At 59.0% G+C, this 14,958-nt stretch overlaps 3 protein-coding genes across 3 annotated transcripts; all 3 read left to right on the forward strand.

The window, feature by feature from the left end:
* Window positions 1-184: 184 nt before the first annotated feature.
* Window positions 185-1,652, forward strand: CMQ_7897 (uncharacterized protein; the record flags this gene model as incomplete). Its single annotated transcript, XM_014313537.1, has 2 exons — window positions 185-223; window positions 285-1,652. 2 exons carry the CDS (start codon window positions 185-187, stop codon window positions 1,650-1,652), a joined length of 1,407 nt encoding a protein of 468 aa, XP_014169012.1.
* A 654-nt stretch (window positions 1,653-2,306) lies between these two features.
* On the forward strand, window positions 2,307-4,288 carry CMQ_7963 (uncharacterized protein; the record flags this gene model as incomplete). The annotated part of the gene is made up of 2 exons (XM_014313603.1): window positions 2,307-2,928; window positions 3,024-4,288. The coding sequence occupies 2 exons, from the start codon at window positions 2,307-2,309 to the stop codon at window positions 4,286-4,288; spliced, it is 1,887 nt and encodes a 628-aa protein (XP_014169078.1).
* Window positions 4,289-6,787: 2,499 nt separating this feature from the next.
* CMQ_7899 (adenylate cyclase) lies at window positions 6,788-14,015 on the forward strand (the record flags this gene model as incomplete). Its single annotated transcript, XM_014313539.1, has 5 exons — window positions 6,788-7,008; window positions 7,071-7,863; window positions 7,944-13,335; window positions 13,450-13,697; window positions 13,776-14,015. The coding sequence occupies 5 exons, from the start codon at window positions 6,788-6,790 to the stop codon at window positions 14,013-14,015; spliced, it is 6,894 nt and encodes a 2,297-aa protein (XP_014169014.1).
* Window positions 14,016-14,958: the final 943 nt, after the last annotated feature.

Genomic DNA, 14,958 nt, shown 5'->3' on the forward strand with positions numbered 1-14,958 from the left:
GGCCAGCACCCACAGCCGTCGAGGTGGATCCACATCGTGCTTCTGGCCCACTTTATGGCTAAGTCCAGCTCTAGAGACCTGGAGCTCGCGTCTTTTATCGTTTGAATATCTGCTGCTTCCCCCTGGGCGAACTTTCGGCCCCATACGTTCCTGTACACCACCTGTATGGGCGCAGCCAGCAACCATGGCGCTGAACAGGAAATACTCTGCTCTGCCTGATCTGGTACGTGTCTTTGTGTGATGCACCGGGAAGGGAAGTGGACATCCTGCTGACATACTTCCAGGACACCGCCCCAGACGTTTACGAAACCCCAGAACTGACAGACGACAACTCCACCGTTCTCACCACAGCAGGACGGTCACAGTCGGACGATGAGTCGGACGTGGATGACGCCGATGCGGGAATTTCGCGGTCGCATGTTCAGGTCGGCCAAGCTCGGTCTCGGTTTCTAGGGGCGGACGTCGACGCACGTGGCGTGGATTTCTCGGATCGCGTGGATGGCAAGCGAAAGGCATACCGAACGGCGAATCGGCGGCACCGTGGTGCGCAAGAGCTGGGCGACCTGAGCGACGAAGAGGACGGCGACAGTCTTGAGCGCAAGATTGCCCGCCTGAAGCGGGAGGTGGAGGAGACCAAAGAGGCCTATGCCAGACAGAAGGCAGAGGAAGCCAAGGCCGAGAAGGCAGCAGCGACGGCAGAGCTGGCTGCTGCTCCTGATCTGGACTCGCTCAGCCAGACGCTGGACGAGCTTGCCCGGCTGTCGGACAGGGACGTCACCGCCGCCCGCATCGCCCCGCCTGTGCCGCCGTCATCGACGACGGATCCTGCTGCTAATGCTGATGCTGTTGCGAGCGAAGACGCTGCAGCACAAGCGAGCAGCTCGGCCCCGATTGCGAGGCTGACGACAGCCGTGCCGTACCCGAGCAGCCTGGCCCAGGTAGCCGATTTCGACAGCCGGCTGGTGCTGCTCGAGCGCTCTATCGGCATCGGCTCGTCGGTGCTGCCAGAGCTGGACGGCATCGGCATTGGCGGCGGTCCCGGCGGCGGCATCGGTGGTGCGCTGCCGCGTGCCATCCTGCCGACGCTGGACGCGCTGCAGCGGCAGATTGGCACGCTGGCCGACGCCTCGACGGCCTCGCTGGACGGCATCAGCCGGCGCGTCCGCGCGCTCACCCAGGAGGCCGACGAGCTGACCAAGGCGCGCAAGGCGGCCAAGGCGGCGCATGAGGCGCTGGTGCAGGCGGGCGCCAGTGCTGATGTTTCTAGTACTGCTGGTGCTGGTGCTGGTGCTGGTGCTGGTGGTGCTGGTACTCCTGCCACTGCCGACATGGCAGACGAGCAGTCGGCCAAGATCAACGCGCTCTACGGCACGCTGCCGACGATCGAGAGCCTCACGCCGCTGCTGCCACCGCTGCTGGATCGTCTGCGGTCGCTGCGGGCGATCCATGCCGACGCGGCCGCCGCAGGCGAGCTGCTCGACGACTTGGAGCAGCGCCAGGCCGACACCGCGGCCGAGGTCCGGCTCTGGCGCGAGGGCCTCGAGAAGATCGAGGTCGCCATGCGCGAGGGCGACACCACCATGAACAAGAACATGCAGGTCATGGACGGCTGGGTCAAGGGCCTGGAGGAACGACTCGATAAGGTCCTGTAGCGGGCACCGTCATTTGTATTTCACGTCTCATAGCCTTGCATGTAGAACAGGGGAAGAACAGCAAATACCCCCCTTTGTAGCTGACATTTCGAGCGGACGTTGTAGATTGAATCAGAATAGGATTGTATTCGTCATCATGGTTTTCTCCGATTTCGTTCACTCGATCCGTTGCCACCCCGTTTCAAGTCCGCGATGTTGGTTATTGAGGTTGCTGACTAAGCGTGCTTCAATGAAGGAGGCAGGATACGAATCCGGAACCCCAGTTTAATAGAGCTTACCTCCCTCGCGTCCGTACTTATGCCACCGCCATCAATCCTCCGCATCTCTCAGGTCGTGAATCACGACATACCTGCTACTCGTCAGAACGGTGCACGTCTGGTACAGCGCGGACGACTTTTTTGTAACAAAAACTCGTTAGACCTTGACTGTGCCGCTTTTTTTGAACTCCAAAGTCGCGTCTCATGCCAGCACGAATCATTGTGCTCTCGCTACCGACGCCAGCTCCGTGGCCAAGGCCATGACGACGGTGCTGCCATAGGAAAGACATGGGATTATTTGAAGACGTGAACTACCAATTGTGTTTCGTCTCTATTGTTCCAAGCTGCCTTGTTCACGCAAACTCCCCCAGCTCGCTGAGCTTGTGAGCCAGAGATCATGGCCGGGCCTCAAAGGAAGCCACGCCTGATGTCTCTCTCGGCATCGGCCAGTCTCTTTGTATCGTCTACTACCGCGGCGAAGAAGAGGAGGACACGAGAGCCCGTGGCGGTCGATGCTCTTCCTCTGAGCAGCAGCAGCAGCAGTGATGAGCAGGCGGAGGGCGATGGTGGGCAACGGAAGGGGCAGGCGCCAAAGATTGGCCACGCATCAGACTCATCGGCAAGCGCCGGCTACTCCAGACGGGGTGACATGGGACAGACAGAGTTTCGTCCGTCGGCGGCGCCGGTGCGAAACGCACGACAGTCGAGCCAAACGGGGACGGGCCACAGGGCCATGGATCTCCGGCAGCGGTCGATGGGGAAACGAGGAACCAGCACACAAGACGACGACGACAGCAGCATCAGCTCACGGGGATCAAAGCGGCCAAGGCCGGCTGGGGCGGCGACGGTGACGAGGGCCTTCCAGCCGCCGTCCTCCCAGGCCAGCAGCCAAGGCTCCCAAGCCAGCGGTGCTGATCCTTTGTTTAGCCGCACTCGCCAACACCCGCCGCAGGTTGGGTACAGCCGGCAGCCCTCTTTCACATCTGCAGGTCGCGGTGCCACCAGCTCTTTCAAGAAAGGTACAGTCTTCTTGATCTATTGGCCCATGTCGTCTGTTTTGTCACATGTCGGTCAGCAGTTACTGATTACGGGCGCCGTTTTTTTTTCCGTACAGTACATGTCCACGGAAGCTCTGACGTTGACGAGATCAGCGAGCCGGAAAGCCGATCCACCTTTATCCGACCGTGCAAGCTCTCGCCCGAGACAGCATCGCTTCCCAAGAGGTTCCAGCTTAAGAAGCCTGCAGCTTCCGAGGACGAGGACGATGCCGCGACAGTGTCAAAAGCGCAGTTCAAGTGGCCAGTCAAATCCCTAGCGAGATCGCCACCTCCGACGAAGAAGGTAACAGGAAAGAAACACGCGGACATTCCGCTCGGATCAACACTAGAATCGCTCAAGAGCAGACAGAAGTGGAGGCAGCGACAGCGACCAACGCAGACAAAGGAGAGGCCGCGGCCATCACGGCTAGAGGAAGCCAAGAAAGCCCTACGAAAGAAGGATCCCGCTGCGTCCAGTGACAGCGCTGACGACGACGAGAACTCCGCACGGCCGGCCGTCTTCCGGATGCCGGCGGTATGCAGCACAGACGAGCATGCAAGCTACAACGGTGGCGAGCCGATCTCCTCAGACGAGCATGCCAGCGACAGCGGCGACGACAGCGAAGAGACGATGGCGTTTGAATCGGCAGTGTGTCCGCTCTGCAGCGCACCCATGGACGAGGAGACGCTGCTGGCGCTGCTTCCACCGGACAAGGGACCCGGCAAGGTGACGACGTCAGCCGGCAGTGTGCGGCTGCAGCTGATGAAGTTTGACGAGAAGATGAGCTTCTGTGCGGCGCATCGGCAGCGGACAGCCAAGAAGACGTGGACCTTGCGCGGCTACCCAGACATTGACTGGGACCGGCTGGAAGGGCGGATTCGGAAGCACGGCGGACACGTGCAGGGCGTGCTGGAGGATAGGGTGCCGTCACACTTCCGGAGGCTGCTGCAGGAACAGCGCTTGGGTGGTGGCAGCATCGGAGGCGACGCTAGGGATCCCAGCCGAGGTAGCACCACCAGCGTGCCAGGCTACTACGGACAGCGAGGTCTGCGAATCATGTCAGAGGCGATTGTGCAGCGGTTCTCGGTCGTGCTGAGACGGCAGGCAGTGCAGGACCCGCTAATCGCGGCCCGCGGCTACCTGCAGTTTGTGCAAGACGTGTTGGTGCCGGAGCTGGCGGTGCGGCTGATCATGGAGGACATGGGGGTGGGGGCTGAGGGAGCACGGCAGATCCTAGGCGAGAGCGTAGCGATGGGCGAGCTGATGCACGAGGACGTAGACGTGGTGACAGATGGCGAGGACGAGGACGAGGCACTGGAAAGTGGGAGCGACGGAGGATAGAAAGAGGAAGGGAGTATACGAGGTGGCAAGAAAAGGACGAAAGCAAGAGATTAAGATGCTGCGCTGCAGATTGAGCCAATTTGTACAGCTGGCTTGGCAGCATCGTATACGAGTCTATGTCGTAACTTATGGAGTAACGAGCAAAGAGTTAGAGAGACCATGAGACAATGAGCTGGCGGCCAGAGCAGGCGCAAAGCCAATCCTAGCAAAGGCCGCTAAAAGCAATCATATCAGTGACAGATGGACCGTTTCACACGGGCCTGAACGCGTTGCCGTCCACGTCGATTCTGTCTGCAGAATTCGACAGAGTGGATTCGAGAGGTTCGACCGACGCTCGTTCTTCAAAGGGCAGCTTGTGCAGGTCGTCGGTGCCTGAGCAGAACCGAGCAGGGGTATCGTCCACTGCCGCCAATCCTTTCCAGCCCTGTCCATTGCTCCGTCCGTGCCGATACGAATAGGGCTGCTGTTTTTGTTTCTTGTTTTTCTCAATTATTCTCCAATTTTATTTTTTATTTTTCCTCACGCTTTCTCTTACTTCGTACTCCGTATTTTTTCTTCTTCCCACCCCCTGTCACCGTTTGGAAATGAACAGTAGGCAGCACTACGAACTCCGTACAGACGGGCCGATCAGTTGGCGTGGAATTGTCCCTGTTTTTGTCGCCTGTTGCTTCTTATTTCCATTTCCTAATTTGCATTTCTCATTTCTGTTCACAGACGCCACGGCGCCATCAAGCCAGAGCGGCTGAAGCTAAGAGACCTTAGAAGGCCCAGAGCCTGGCCGGTATCTGACTATGTATGTAAAAAGGTACAGAGACATGTGTGCCAAATCGCTGCCAAGTCGACGCACCGACCGCCGCGATTGAGCAAACCTAAAAAAAACCCGCGTCATCAAGGCCACGCCGTTCCCACTGTAACGAGATAAGTCGTGCTTCCAAGATCCTGCCGCCTTGGCTCCCCCTCTGCAGCAGCCGATGTGCAGAGTCCCACGGCCTGGCGTCGCATTGGAGTAAGTCTTTGCTGTGGCTCCACATTTCATTTGGCCCTGCGTCTCTTGCTGTTCCGTTACTTTACGCCTTGCTTGCTCTTCCCTGCTCTCGCTCTCTGTCCGGGTCATTCCCCTCTTCACACCCTGCAGCTAAATTGGCAAATTGGCAAATCGGGATATCGGGAAAAATGATCAAACATCTTCCCATCCATTTACGAGCACTCGTACTCCGTACTCTGTACTGTCAACGAGCATCTCACCTCACCGCAGAGGCCCACAGGGCAAATGCAACCCTGCGCCAGACCCCAAACTTCGTCTACCCTCCCTCAGCGGCTCTGGTCTCTACTCGTACTCCCGCGCGCTGCTGTGCTGTCGCGGTCTTGCAAGATAGGGACACATCACATTTGCATGCAGTGCGTGGTTTTATCTTGGGGCCATGCTGGCCGGCGCCGAGCGGAAATCCTCTCCGTAAAGGGCCTCCTGCTCCTTTCTGATCGATCGTAAGCATGTGAATCCCGTGTCTCACGTAAGATAGTCCAAGGCCCGCCGACCGTTTTGTCGTCCGTTTTATCCTTCCGTTTTGCTCTGGGGTCCTACAGACATGCCTCGGCCAATGGCTGCCAGCGCACTGTCTGCTGCAGACAGCCCAATCCACCCCAACCAGCGTCTCCACCGCGCCTTCCTCTACTTCCGACACCCACCGAGCCAAATCCTTGATTCCCGCAGAACGCGGAGAAAGGACTCTCGGGCACTGGGCAGGAGCTGGTCCTCCTCTTTTTCCCCCTCCCCTCCTCCTTCATCTAGCGGACAATGGCACACCAACCTCTGGTGCTCATGCGCTAGACCTGCTAACAATACAGTTACGAGCAGCGATTGCAGCAGCTGCAGCCGTGCAATCTTGTACTGTGCAGCTATCTCCCAGGTCGGCGAGCCTCTTTCCCACTTTTTCTCTGCCGCCGAACGCACCTCCCGCCGCCACCTCACACAACATCGCTGTCCCACTATCGTCCAGTCGAGTAAGCGCACGAAACAGCGCGCCCTGCGCTTCTTTCCAACCCTTCCCCCTCTCGACGCAGCCGTTCTGTCTCACCTCTGCTGGCCGTCTCATCACCAATCTGTCGTTCCGTTTCTTTCGTGCCCTACTTTCCGCAATCCACACGTCGCCTTGCCATCCTTCCGGCCTCATCCACGGCCACCCACCTCTTCGGTCATACGATACGCATCCCTCACGCCTCGAAGCAATGACCTGAAGTGACGCCAGCCGGTCCATTCTCCCCCTCTCCTCGACAGCCCAACAGCCCCCCAAAGACGGGAGACGGAAGCCAGCGAAAAGGAACGAAAGCACGCGAACACGCATGCAGAAGACGGAGCTCCACTAGGGTCCATCCTCTCGCCCACCGCTCCTATCTCCAACCCACCTCTCCCTCATCCCTCCCGGGGACATCTCTGACTGCTCTCTTTTCGGCTCGCCGTGACATGGCTATGCCTGCCTCGGCTCCTGCCCGGTGGTGACAATGCCCAGACATGAACCGGTCTCGCACGTCAGCTCACTCACGAGCTCTTCCACCGACAGCGGCAGGTCTGCCACAACGGTGAAGCCGTTGCCCTCCAAGCCCTCATATTCGACCGGGCCCGTGTCCCCGGATTTCCGCGCTATCATGCACTCGCCCTCGATCAGCTCCCGCCGTGGCCCGCCGTCGCGTTTGCAGATGGACGAGAACGGGAATTTACGACGGTAAGATGCGTCTCGGTGGCAGGGAAGCGACCCTCACCAGCTAACCCTCCCCACAGAAACAGAATGTCTTCTGGCAAGGAAGATTTGCAGGTGTCGCCCACGATTGCCGCCCAGCGCGGCTCCATCATGTCACCGACGCCCATCTCCGTGAAAGCGGCCCATCGCGAAAACCGGGTCGACTTTGGCAATTACCGCCACGATCTTGCCGCGATCGACTTCAGCAGTGGTGGTGGCATCTCCGACGGCACAGCTAGCACAGCCGGGAGCAGCAGCCGGGGAGGAGCCCCTCAGATCCCACACATTCCGTCCATCAGCAACACCGGCCTGCACCAGGTGGCGCCCTGGATGGCAGGAATCAGCAGTGCTGGTGGCAGCGTCTCGGCACCCTCCATCACCAACACACCACACTCGACCTATTACGACGACTCGAGCGAGAATGTCTCCGTCGCGTCGCCGCTATCACCACCTCTGCGCTCGGGCAGCTCCCGGCAGGTGCAGAACCCGACCGGCAGCGAATCGCCCGAGGCGCTCTACTATGGCGACGAGCGCAGACCTTCTATCGCCAGCGTCGCCACCGCTAGCAGCCAGGGCTCTAGGGCTAGCGATCGTCGTGGCGGCGGTTTTCGCAAGCTGCAGGGCTTCTTCGGCGAGGAGTACCCTGGCCGCGACTCGTCAGAGACGAGCCTGAACACCAAGGAGCAGCGCTCTCACAGCCACAGCCACGGCCGCCCGCATCGAGATCGCAACTACTCCAACGCGACGGATCATACCAGGGACGCCTCGCCTGCTTCTTCTCGCCCACGCACCCCTGTCCCGGCGCCAGAAGTCGTTCCCTTTCTCTACCAAGAAGCCAATGTACGTAGCTGTCTCTTAGGACGCCTTCTTTCTCGTCCTGTCCCAGTACCCTTTGCTGATCACCACTTTCTTTGGTCTAGGACATTGTCAAATACGGCGAGGCGCCAGTGCGAAACATCCTCAGCGGCCCCGACCGAGACCGCTATGTGACCGATGCGTTATCCCAGATACCTCCGAAGACTTCATCTTCCTCCCGGTCCGCCCACTCCATCGCCCACATGCCCCACCACCGCCACAACAAGAGCAATGACGATCCTCGGTCGCTGCGGCCAACGATCAGCAGAGAAGATTCTTTAGCCAACATGCGAGAACGGGCAAATCCCTCCTTCTCTTCCGCTAGGCCTCGCGCCCAGAGCCCCACTCCGAGCGGTCATAGCGGCAGCACGATCTTTGGGCCTTCAAAGAGCAGCAGTATCGCTGAAGGGCAGATTTCCCCTAGCGGCCACCAGCCCAAGAGAGGCATTCTCGGCCGACTACGAAGACACAAAGACAAGGATGAAGGGCTTGGCATGGCCGGCCTGTCCACACCGGCGAAGCTCGTCTCGTATTCGACTCAGAGCCTATTGTCCCGTCCGTTGCGACAGGAGCTTCCTCGACTGGACGGCGGACCGCTCCTTTTTGGCTCGGACCTTCCGCAGCGCTACTACGGCAACGCTGAATCGGCTGCCTCTATCCGTTCGGGCATCAGCTCGAAGCAGGCGACCTTCAACAACAAATTTCCCTTTTCTAAGAAGCCGCGGACACCGCGCCATACAGATGACCAGGAGGAAATGATCGGACCCACAGACCGAGCTGACGGCGGCACGCGTTTTTACTTGGACACCGATCTAAACAACATGGACGGCAATTTGGGCCGTCCCCTGCCCCTCACGCCCATGGATGTCGACTTCCTGCGCGGAGTGGAAGCCGACAAGGCCAACAAGAACACGGCACGGGTCAATCATTACTACAACAAGAATGCGGCGAGCGCACGAGCTGCCCCCGTAAACAGCACGGTGAACGGCACCCGGAGCAGCTCAGAGAAGAGCTCCAACGGACCGGGCAACCCTGCAGGAGAGGCGACCGGTCCAAACGGCGCGTGGAATGCGCCGGACAGCTGGGCCGTTCGTCGGACTGACGAATTGCACCAAGGACCGGAAACCGACGACTATGGCAGCCCGCCCCGTCCGGAAGAAGATGCGGTCATTTACTGCATCCGCGTTTTCAAGAGCGACGGAACCTTCGCCACCCTGCCGATGTCCTTGAACGCGTCCGTCCAAGACATGATCAGCGTCATGGCCAAGCGTGTCTTTACGGAAAGCCAAAACTACCAGATCGTGCTGAAACGTCATGACCTTATTCGCATCCTCGGCTCTGGCGACCGTCCTCTGATCATCCAGAAGCGGCTACTCCAGCAGGTCGGCTACGAAGAGAGCGACCATCTGGGCGACCTCGGCCGCGAGGACAACAGCTACCTGTGCCGCTTCCTCTTCCTGACCGCCCACGACAGCGATTTTCAGACCAAGGTGGACATCGGACTGGGGCGCATGCCCAAGCTCAACCACGTGGACCTCTCCGGCCGTAACCTGATCACGATCCCCATCAGTCTCTACAAGAAGGCAAGTGACATCATGTCCCTGAATCTGTCACGAAATCTCTCGCTCGACGTGCCCCGGGACTTCATACAGTCCTGCGTCAATCTTCGCGACATCAAGTACAGCAACAACGAGGTGCGGAAGCTGCCTCCCAGTCTTGGCCGCGCTAGCCGCCTGACCTTCCTCGACGTCTCCAACAACCGGGTCGAGAACCTTAATAACGCCGGGCTCGAGGAGATTGTAGGAATCTTGAAGCTGAATATGGCCAACAACCGGCTGAAGCAGCTACCGTCCTACTTTGGTGCCTATCGCTCCCTGCGCCAGCTCAACATCTCGTCCAACTTCCTCGACAAGTTTCCCGGCTTCCTCTGTGACATGGAGAGCTTGATTGACCTGGATCTGAGTTTCAACCTCATCGACTCCCTTCCCGACGAGATTGGCAAGCTGAGAAATCTGGAAAAGTTTGTCATCACCAACAATCGTCTGAGTGGCAGCCTGCCTGTGGGCTTCCGACAATTGGAAAGCCTGCGCGAGCTTGATGTCAAGTACAATGCCATCACCAGCATTGACGTGATCTCCGACCTGCCTAAGCTCGAAATTCTCACAGCCGACCACAACAACATTTCACAATTCGTCGGCAGCTTCGAGCGGCTCCGGACGCTCAAGCTCAATGCCAATCCCATCACCAGATTCGAGATCAAAAGCCCGTTGCCTACCCTCAAGTTGCTCAATCTGTCTAATGCGCAGCTTGCCAGTATCGCTGATTCTTTCAACAACATTCGCAACCTGGAGCGGCTGCATTTGGACAAGAACTACTTCGTGTCGCTGCCCAACCAGATCGGCAACCTGGGTCGGTTGGAAACGTTTAGCATTGCCAACAATTCAGTCGGCGAGCTGCCGCCGGAGATTGGATGCCTTATGGAGCTGCGCGTGTTGGACGTGCGCGGAAACAACATCCGCAAGCTGCCCATGGAGCTGTGGTGGGCAAACAAGCTGGAAACACTGAACGCGTCATCCAACGTGCTCGACAACTTCCCCAAACCAGCATCACGGCCACCCCAGGTACCGGGCGAGCCGGTTACGAAGGACTCGATGTCGAGCGGTGCAAGCAGACTGAACAGCACCGTCGGCACGCTCTCCTCGAAGCCAAGCTCGGAGGAGCTCAGCGTCGACGACTCTCGGCGGCCCAGCCAAGCGTCAAGCACGCTGCTGAGCGTCGGCCCCTCGCCGGTGCCGTCCGGCCCCGATCGCAAGAGTTCGGTCGTCTCGGTTTACGGCAAAGGAGGCCGGAAGACATCGGTCGTCTCGCGGAGCACTGCGCAGACGGGCGGTAGCTCAACACCAACGGCAATCTCGCGAAAGGACTCGGGCTTGTCGTCGCGCATCACCAACACGTTTGCCGGCTCGCTGCGAAACCTTTACTTGGCCGACAACCAGCTGGATGACGATGTGTTTGAGCAGCTGGCGCTACTGGGCGAGCTTCGGGTGCTGAACGCCTCATACAACGAAATCACCGACATGCCGCAGCGGTCTATGACCAAGTGGCCCCAGCTGGTGGAGTTGTACCTCTCTGGAAACGAGCTCACCACGCTACCCGCGGACGACCTGGGCGAGTACAGCATGCTGCAGGTGTTGCATATCAACAACAACAAGTTCACCAACCTACCTGCAGATATCTCGCGGGCGAAGAAGCTGGCGGTGCTTGACTGCGGCAACAACTCGCTCAAGTACAACATCTCCAACGTGCCGTACGACTGGAACTGGAACCTCAACCCGAACCTTCGATACCTAAATCTGTCCGGCAACCGGCGCCTGGACATCAAGCAGACGACGTTCGGGTCGACGGCACGACCGACAGAGAGCTACACCGACTTCAACCGGCTGCTGACGCTGCGTGTGCTGGGCCTGATGGACGTGACGCTGACGCAGCCGAGCGTCCCCGACCAGAGCGAAGACCGCCGTGTGCGCACATCGGGCTCCATGGCCGGCTTCTTGCCCTACGGCATGGCCGACACGCTCGGCAAAAACGAGCATCTATCCACGATTGACCTCATCACGCCACAGTTCAGCTCAAACGACGGTACTAAGCAGGACACGCTACTCTGCCTGTTCGACGGACAGGCGCTGTCTTCGGGAGGGTCCAAGATCGCCAAGTACCTGCACGAGAACTTCGGCCGGGTCTTCTTGTCGGAACTGAAGGTGCTGAAGCCGGCGCAGCACGAGACGGTGGAGGATGCGTTGCGGCGGGCGTTCCTGACACTTAACAAGGACCTGGTGACGAGCTCGATCCAGGCAGACGACAGGATGCCGCTGGCATCAACCAAGGTGCACCGGGGCTCGGTCGCGTCAATGGTCATGACCAAAGAGGACCTCAACTCGGGCGGCGTAGCAACGGTAGTGTACCTGCAGGGCCAGGAGCTATACGTGGCCAACGTCGGCGACGCGCAGGCGATGCTCATCCAGAGCGACAGCTCGCACAAGATCCTGACGCGTAAGCACGACCCAGCAGAGCCGAGCGAGCGGTCGCGGATTCGTGACGCAGGCGGCTGGGTGTCCCACAACGGACGGCTGAACGACATGCTGGAAGTGTCGCGAGCGTTTGGGTATGCAGACCTGATGCCGGCGGTCATGGCGGCGCCCCACGTGACACACTGGACGGTACGCGAGCAGGACGAGACGGTGGTGATCGCGACAAGGGAGCTGTGGGAGTACCTGACGCCGGGCCTGGTGGTAGACATTGCACGACAGGAGCGTGGCGACCTGATGCGGGCGGCGCAGAAGCTACGGGACCTGGCGATGGCTTACGGAGCCAGCGGCAAGATCATGGTGATGATGTTGAGCATTGCAGATCTGAAGCGCAAGGCCGAGCGGTCGCGGCTGCACCGGGGCCAGAGCATGTCACTGTATCCGCTGAGCTTGCAGGAGGAGACGTCTCAGTTCCTGCCAACGCGGCGTGGCAAGCGGACAAAAGGCGAGGTGTTGGACTCGACGCTGCAGCGGCTGGAGGCAGAAGTGCCAGCGCCTACGGGTCTGATCTCGATCGTGTTCACGGATATCAAAAGCTCGACGAACCTGTGGGAGACGTACCCGGCGGCGATGCGGTCGGCCATCAAGCTGCACAACGAGGTGATGCGTCGGCAGCTGCGGCTCATTGGTGGTTTCGAGGTCAAGACGGAAGGCGACGCGTTCATGGTGTCGTTCCCGACGGCGACGTCGGCACTGCTGTGGGCTTTTGTTGTGCAGCTGCAGCTGCTCGAGGTGCAGTGGCCGACAGAGATGCTCAACTCCACTTCCTGCCAGGAAATCATGGACAAAGACAACAACGTCGTCTTCCGGGGGCTGTCGGTGCGCATGGGCATTCACTGGGGCGAGCCGCTCTGCGAACCGGACCCGATCACGCGGCGAATGGACTACTACGGGCCGATGGTGAACAAGGCATCGCGTATCTCTAGTGTGGCCGACGGTGGCCAGATCACGGTGTCATCCGATTTTGTCTCGGAGATCCAGCGCTGTCTGGAGACGTACCAGGAGTCGCCGACCGGCAGCATCGGCAGCAGCGAGGATCCGGCCGTAGGCAGCGCAACCGGCGCCGGGATCGGTGGCAGCGGCACTGGCAGCACAGCAGGGGCGTCGTCGGCGATGATGGGCTTTGACGACGACGTGTTTGCCCAGGCAATTCGCAAGGAGCTGCGGGCGCTCTCATCACAGGGATTTGAAGTCAAGGAGATGGGCGAGATCAAGCTCAAGGGCCTCGAGAATCCGGAGGTGGTGTACTCGCTGTACCCACACGCTTTGGCCGGTCGCATGGATGCGCACCAACACCACGAAAGGCTGGCGGCTGCAGTGGCGGCTGCATCGCAGGAGGCCGAAGGCCAGGCGGCCGCAGGGCCCGTCATGGGTAGCGACACAGCCACGGCTTCAGCAGTTGCGGCAGCAACTGCGGCTGCTGCTGGCGCTGCTGGCGCTGCTGGCGATAGCACCGGTGGCAAGACAGCAGTCACGTCGGCAACAGCGGTCCCCAAGACGATCAACCTGGGCGATCCAGACGAAGAGGTGCTGAGGTCGATTCCCGAGGCAGTCTGGGGTCTGTGGCGGGTGAGCCTGCGGTTGGAGATGCTATGCAGCTCGCTGGAGGAGGCCGGCGGCTGTGGGCTGCAGCCGCCAGGAACAGAGCTGTTGGAGCAGATGAAACAGCGTGGCGCGAACGTGACGGAGGAGTTCATGATCAGTTTCTTCTCTCATCAAGTGAGCCGGATTGAGGTAAGTGTTTGAAAGCAGGCGAATCGGAGAAAGATGCAAAATGCAAAAACGGGCAAGAAAGTAAGCTAACTAGTGCAGACGTGCGTCACAACTCTGACGCTGCGACACATGGCCATAGGCGGTGGTCCGATCGGCCGGCTAGACGACCTCCGGGGGCCCATGGCAGACGTCTTCGCTTCTTTCCAGCACCAGCTCGCCGAGCTCCAGCAATACCGCACGCGGTACGGAAGCATCGAACTGGTTGACAACGCTGGCGATGCGGACGATGCCCACGATGCTCACGACGATGACGAAGGCAGTGATACGGAGCAAGAATAGGGAGCATCTCCGTTTGCGTTCCGGATCACGCCGTCGGCGTTCTTTTGTTTGTTTTAGGGTGACATGGTGTGGCTTATAGCTGTATGGACTTGTATAATTTATTGTTTTCATTGGATGGACCATGTTCAGGTCCAGTGGGACATGCTATTCTATTTGGATAAGGAACGTTTCGGTTGGGAACCGACTGGAGTATTGCAAGCTGGGGTGTGAGAGAAAAGATCTCTTGGAATCCTGTTTCTGGATGTCTTTTTGGAGTTCTGTCTCTTTATTTGTTGTTTGCATACGTCAAAAGGGGTTATCGTGTTGGCCTGTTGCCTTTGTTTCTGTAACTTGCTATTTCTGGATATACATAAGGAGGCACTGCTACGCGTTGAAAGCGCAAGCTGGTGCGTGTGGAAATGCAGGGCGATGGTTGAAACGGAATGCGGTGCTATGCAAACGTCTGGCAACAGCCAAGCAAACGGGTGGGTCAGCCGGGGACGTCCGTTCTCTCGTCTGCCAAGACCCATACCGTCTTGGCTGACTTCCGTTTTCCGGCTAGCGGGGCAGAGCACTGACTGCACATTACGCGAAGCATGCCGCAATCTCATGATAGCCCGTTGGTGAAAGCGATAAGACGCACTTGGGGAGAGGCATCCTTCCGGCTGTTCATAACATAACTGGTCCGTTTATGTCTCCCACGGCCCCTCCCCTCCTCCGTTTCCCCCAATAATCCCCGTCCTTTCCTTTTTCTCTCAATCCAATATTATCGGTGTGGCCGAGCAGAGCTGTGACTCCGACGAGTCCTGTGCAATCCATATATTTTCAAGTTCCCGCCCCATTGCCTATTTTTTTTTCAGTCACGAGTGACATAGGAAAATACAGATCCTTGCTAGGTGAGTGACCGGCTCGACTTACGTCTTTGGTGGTCGTCTGCGAGTATTATAGGCCTCTTGCTTCCCGC

Source organism: Grosmannia clavigera (assembly GCF_000143105.1).
Source record: "Grosmannia clavigera kw1407 unplaced genomic scaffold GCSC_82, whole genome shotgun sequence".
Classification (NCBI taxonomy): domain Eukaryota; kingdom Fungi; phylum Ascomycota; class Sordariomycetes; order Ophiostomatales; family Ophiostomataceae; genus Leptographium; species Leptographium clavigerum.